This window comes from Cricetulus griseus, chromosome 3 (genome assembly GCF_003668045.3).
Source record: "Cricetulus griseus strain 17A/GY chromosome 3, alternate assembly CriGri-PICRH-1.0, whole genome shotgun sequence".
NCBI classification, from domain to species: domain Eukaryota; kingdom Metazoa; phylum Chordata; class Mammalia; order Rodentia; family Cricetidae; genus Cricetulus; species Cricetulus griseus.
In genome coordinates this window covers 154,311,175-154,317,174 of record NC_048596.1, presented here as the reverse complement: position 1 = coordinate 154,317,174, position 6,000 = coordinate 154,311,175, and the positions used below count along the sequence as shown (strand labels likewise).

The 6,000-nt window shown below is 52.0% G+C and overlaps 1 protein-coding gene across 1 annotated transcript; it reads left to right on the top strand.

Moving 5' to 3' along the window:
• The first annotated feature begins 1,911 nt into the window (after positions 1-1,911).
• LOC100772680 (POU domain, class 4, transcription factor 2) lies at positions 1,912-3,562 on the top strand. The gene is made up of 2 exons (XM_027404921.2): positions 1,912-2,196; positions 2,621-3,562. The coding sequence occupies exons 1-2, from the start codon at positions 1,912-1,914 to the stop codon at positions 3,560-3,562; spliced, it is 1,227 nt and encodes a 408-aa protein (XP_027260722.1).
• The last annotated feature ends 2,438 nt before the right edge of the window (positions 3,563-6,000 follow it).

Below are 6,000 nucleotides of genomic sequence, written 5' to 3'. Positions count from 1 at the left end.
CGTTCCCAACTTGAACCTGCCAGCTCCGGCCTGGATGAGGTTGATCAAGGAAAGACTGGCGGTTCCCTACTCGCCGCTACCGCCGCAGGGCTTCCGGGTGCTGACTCCCAGAGGGCTTCCCTTTCCGTCCCAGCCCTCCACTTTGTTTTTGTCAAGCGCGCACTAGTGCCTCTTAGGCCTGCTCTCGCACCTGCTCGACTTACCAAGCTCTTAGCTTCTGCATCTGCTTCGGGCAACCCCTGTCCTGGATCCGCCACGGGCAGGTTCTCACCCGTATCTGCATCCAGTGTCTTCCGTGCTCTGGGGAGGCGAGAGTAGCCCCAAACATTACAGGAAGTAGAGGAATGATGGAAACATGAAGGAGAGTAAATAGGCTGTGTTTGGGGGCTGGGACTGGGGAGGGGGCCACACAATTTGCTTTTGCAACTGGAACTCAGAGTGTGTGTCCACTTCTAGGAAAAGTGGTATTCTCTAGCACAAAGTGCTAGCAAAGTGTAAGCTAAAAATAGTCTCTGCACGCAGCGACTGTGAAAATGAAGATAAGTGGGGCTTATGCCAGCCCTGGAGGGTGTGTGTGTGTGTGTGTGTGTGTGTGTGTGTGTGTGTGTGTGTGTTGGTGGTGGTGGTATTCGGCAGACATGCGCTCTGTATTTCTGGCCCTTCTCTTCCTGTCAGTTGCTCCTTTCCCTTTGATTGTAGCTAATGAAGAATAATAAATCCAGAGTCAGGGTTTGCCAGGGGAGCCTCCCAAGTCCCAATTCACCCTGTACTGGACATAGGGAGGAGGTGGAAAGAGAGAAAGGGGTGGGGGGAGAGGAATGTGTACATGTGTTGGAGGGGGATATGCCCATAAAGGGGGAGTCGCATGCGCACAGACGACCCTAACGGGCTGTGCGGCTGTCCAATCCGCTGAGAGCTGAGGGAAATCGAGGGAGAGAAAGCCCCGCAGCCCGGCAGATCCACGTCTTTCCGCATTAGGCACCCGCCAGGCGGCAGGGCGCGAAGCCAGGGTCTGACCTCAGCACGCACCAAGACTGGAGCGCAGAGCACAGCCGAGGACCCGAGTTAGCCGCAGATCCGCAGCAGTAGTCCGCAGCTGGGGAATCAGGGGCTCTGGAGCTGCCGGGAGGGGAGGGTCCCTGAAACTTAGTGGTAAGCAGGGGGCAGGAGAGCAGGTCGCCAGGTAAGGTGCACCGAACAGTCCAGGGACAGTTGCGTTCAAGGCTGGCTTGGAACGCAACTTTTGAGGGGAGTTTCTTTTCCTAGGGAGGTGGAAATCTGGCAGAAGCAGCGGGAGGGGCGGAGGCTGGCACTTAGGTGACTGTCACTGCCGGGTGACTGAAGCACCGACCTGCCCAGTTGGGTGGGGTTGAACTGGGGTGCGACTGGAAGTAGGAGTTGTAGGCGCAGGGGTGGCAACAGTAGAGCTCGTGCTGGGGCAGAGAAGGCCGCGGGTCCGTAGCAGAGCCGGAAGGGTTGTTGCAGGGAGAACTGAAAGGATCCGAGCCTGGGGGGAGCCGAGGGGCAGCCGGGGCAAGAAGAATCCCACCCAGAGCCGGTGATTCCTGGTAGGGGAGGGCGGGGGAGAAAAGGAGGGGGGAGGGCGGGCGGGGAGGGCAGGCGCGGGAAGAGGGGACTATAACTCCACAGCTTCGAAGAGCTGGGGCACTTTGGGGCGCTGAGGTCTGAAGCCAGCGTCACCCGGAGCAGGGCAACAGCTCCTACAGAACTAGCAGGCGACGCTGGAGGGGAGCTTGTTCCGGGACTCGGCGAGCACAGCCGGGAGGCGGTGGCGGCTGAGCACAACTTTGTAGTGCTGTCTCCTCTGTTGTTCCCGCCGGGCACTTCTCCGGAGGATCCGGGTATCTGGAACCAGAGTGCGCCAGCGACGAGCGCGCCGCGCAAGGGAGGATGATGATGATGTCCCTGAACAGCAAGCAAGCGTTCAGCATGCCGCACGCGGGCAGCCTGCACGTGGAGCCCAAGTACTCGGCGCTGCACAGCGCCTCCCCGGGCTCCTCCGCGTCCGCGGCGCCCTCGGCGAGTTCCCCCAGCAGCTCCAGCAACGCTGGCGGCGGCGGCGGCGGTGGCGGAGGAGGAGGAGGCCGGAGCAGTAGTTCCAGCAGCAGCGGCAGTGGCGGCGGCGGCGGCGGGGGCTCCGAGGCGATGCGGAGAGCTTGTCTTCCAACCCCACCGGTGCGTATGTCTGCATAATCACCGCTTAAAGGCACATTTTGACAGCCTCCTTTATCTGCTTGATGTTTTTTTCATGTCTGCACAGCAAATCACCCCACACCTCCAACCAATCCCCCCTCTCTTAAGTATTCAGCGGGTCTTGCCTTTCATATTAATTTTTATGACCTGGGACGCTGCCTGTGCGCGTGTTGTGTTGTGTTGTGTTGTCTGCGGTTCACTTTTCTCCCCTTGCACCTTGGCTTCTCGCGGAGGCTCCCTTCTCTCCTCACTGCCGAGTTTCAGGATCATTGTCGTTATTATTATTTTAACGTTCTGGGAATGTTGTAGGCGCAGTGGCGGTGGCGAGCTCTGGGCCGGCGCTTCCGGAGTGAGGGCGCACAATTCCCAGCTGAGCGTAATGTGTGCCTTCTACTTACAATTGCAGAGCAATATATTCGGAGGGCTGGATGAGAGTCTGCTGGCCCGTGCCGAGGCTTTGGCCGCCGTGGACATCGTCTCTCAGAGTAAGAGCCACCACCACCATCCGCCCCACCACAGTCCCTTCAAGCCGGACGCCACTTACCACACCATGAACACCATCCCGTGCACGTCGGCCGCCTCCTCTTCATCTGTGCCCATCTCGCACCCCTCCGCGCTGGCAGGCACCCACCACCACCACCACCACCACCATCACCACCACCATCAGCCGCACCAGGCGCTGGAGGGCGAGCTGCTGGAGCACCTGAGCCCCGGGCTGGCCCTGGGAGCCATGGCGGGTCCCGATGGAACGGTGGTGTCCACTCCGGCTCACGCACCGCACATGGCCACCATGAACCCCATGCACCAAGCAGCCCTGAGCATGGCCCACGCGCACGGGCTGCCCTCGCACATGGGCTGCATGAGCGACGTGGATGCAGACCCGCGGGACCTGGAGGCGTTCGCCGAGCGCTTCAAGCAGCGACGCATCAAGCTGGGAGTGACCCAGGCAGATGTGGGTTCGGCGCTGGCCAATCTCAAGATCCCGGGCGTGGGCTCGCTCAGCCAGAGCACCATTTGCAGGTTCGAGTCTCTCACGCTGTCGCACAACAATATGATAGCGCTTAAGCCCATCCTGCAGGCGTGGCTGGAGGAGGCTGAGAAATCCCACCGTGAGAAGCTCACCAAGCCGGAGCTCTTCAACGGTGCAGAGAAGAAGCGCAAGCGCACGTCCATCGCCGCGCCGGAAAAGCGCTCCCTGGAAGCCTACTTCGCCATCCAGCCCAGGCCCTCCTCCGAGAAGATCGCGGCCATCGCGGAGAAGCTGGATCTCAAGAAAAATGTGGTGCGCGTCTGGTTCTGCAACCAGAGGCAGAAACAGAAGAGAATGAAATATTCCGCCGGCATTTAGGGACTCTTCTCCAAGGGAAGGCCCTTTCCCTTCCTCCTCTCTTTTCTTTCCCCTCTTCTCTCTGCCTCTTTTCTTTCTACTTTGGCTATCAGAAACAATTCCGGTAAATGTGAACCCAGAGAAAGCCAGGAGCAAGGGAGCGAGCCGATGAGCCCACATTAGAGAGAACCCGAACCGGTTCCGCAAAGTGAAGAAAAACAAAAGATGGAATTTGCCAAGTTGTAGCAGACTTGTCCCCTTTAAACGCACCTCGGCTGCTCGGCTTCGTCAAAGGAAGCATGGAACTGGCTGTCAACGGGAAGGCAGAGGGACAAGCTTTTGAAAACCTCGCAAGAACGAGCAAGTAAGATTTGTTTTTATTCTTACAGACGTCACCCTTGTTCACGTTTAAAAGTACACTTTGCAGCTATTTTTCAGAAATAGAAATTGATTCAGCACTGAAACTCAAAGCTAGAGTTGATGCTTAATGTGATATGATAGAGACATCTCTAAAGTATTTTGAATTTAAAAGATGGCAGATTTTCTGCGTTTACACTGTATATTATATATATATTTTTATTGTGGTTCTTATCGCTTTCTTCCCGATCCGAAGTGTTAATGCTTAAGGAAGGGTTTGCGCCTGCTGTGTTCACTGATCTTGACAGCTATTATTAGATTATTGCCGAACAACCCTCTGTAAATTATTAATTTATCTCTCTGGCAACTTAATTTTGTGCACATCCTAATTAATTAAACTTCTTTAGTCTGAAAAATAAAACCGGGGGATACATATAGCTGGTGAATTCACTGAGTTTTTACAGCTTTTCTTGGACTGTGTTCCCTCTAGCCTATTTGTATATTCTCACTTTGAATGGAGGTCGTTTTTTCCCTTTGTTTTAACTGGTAGTGTTCTGATCTGTGAGTTGACACTCGGTAATGGATGTCTTAATCGTGTAGACCTGGCTCACTGTCCGAAGTCTTGTTTACTTCCTTACATATTTAATGGGGATTCCCACATTGTCCCCATGGCACACTCTCTCTTACGCACACTTACATGCCTACACACAGACACACACGTCTCTAACAGAGGAGAAGAAGCAGTTGGAAGCATGACTGATGACCAGTGCATCCTTCTCCAGCCTTAGGTACATTTTCCACTTGGTGCTTGCTCTGCTGGGCTCTAAAATTTCACCAAGGTATTTGAATCTTCCAGTTTTCCATTGCTTTGTTGCTACATTTTGACTTTATAGGAATCCTTCAGTTTTTCCTTTTAGGAGGCTTGTTTGTAGGAAAAAAAGAATTTGAACTATAAGAAAGACAGTGCACTGCTTGTAAATTCATATTGTTTCGTAGAATCCTTTTGGAGCACACACACACAAAAAGGTACACAGTGGCTGGTACCCTATCTATTGTAAATATTTCATTCAAAATGATGCACATATAGATATATTCTTACAAAATTTGCTGTATTTCCTGATGCATTTGAGGCTCTCCAAAGTCCTGAGTTCTGTATATGACCTGGTTTCTTGTTTTTGTTAATAGATTGTTTATTTACTATAGAAATGTATTAAGTTATTTTGGGTGTTGTTTGAGTGTCTTTCACTGATGAGATGATTTTAATGTTTTACTGGCAAAGTATGCTGCTTTTTTCATTAAAATATGCTATTAATATTAAATGACTTTTAAAATGTGATGCTGTTTTAATCATTTATGTGGGAATTATTTTGGCGCTGATTCTTTTAAGAGATAGAAACACAGAGAAGGGCTGCTATTAAAACATGGCTTGGACTTAGCAAGAGGCATTTCCCTGGGAAAGTATAAAAGAACAGGCTTTATAATGCCATGTTAATGGCAGAGCTCATCTCACAGGGCACTTTGCTTTTTAGTTTAGATGAAATCATGGTGTCTGGCTCCAGATACTTCCTCCAGAGTCCTTTTTCCAGACTTGAAATAATTCTGTAAAGAGAATCTTATAAAGCCAAGGTCACATGGAAACTATTTCATCCATTCCTTACCATGTCCCAGGGGGCAAAGGAAGAAAGGAACTCAGCCCACACTTCATAGCAGTGGGAGGCTGGGTGTGGCAATGGGGGGCAGGACTTGGTGAGTGAGGAGAGGAGTTCCTCCCCCTTACTTCTCAGCTCTTCAGCCTATCCCAGAGATCAATGGTCCAAGCCACAGCAGAAAGCACCTGGGTTTCTGGCAGATGAATAAAGTCTGTCTTGGTGTCCTCCATCTCTGTCTATTTCTAGTCCCCATAATCTTTAAGGAAAATAGTGTTATTGCAATAGACAGGGTGTGGCAGAGAAGGAAATCCTGGGTGATTAAAGAACAAATTTTTGCCCCCTTTTTTGTGACTTTGTCTGACATATGAACTGGAGGAAGTTTATTAAACATTGATGTTGCCACGGAATGCTGCCTATTTGGCGCAGGCATTTCCTTTTCTGGTCCTACTTTAA

Coding starts and splice junctions, on each gene's coding strand:
- LOC100772680 (XM_027404921.2), top strand. CDS start 1,912: ATGATGATGATGTCCCTGAACAGCAAGCAAGCGTTCAGCATGCCGCAC. Junction 2,197..2,620: donor CTTGTCTTCCAACCCCACCG/GTGCGTATGTCT, acceptor TTACAATTGCAG/AGCAATATATTCGGAGGGCT.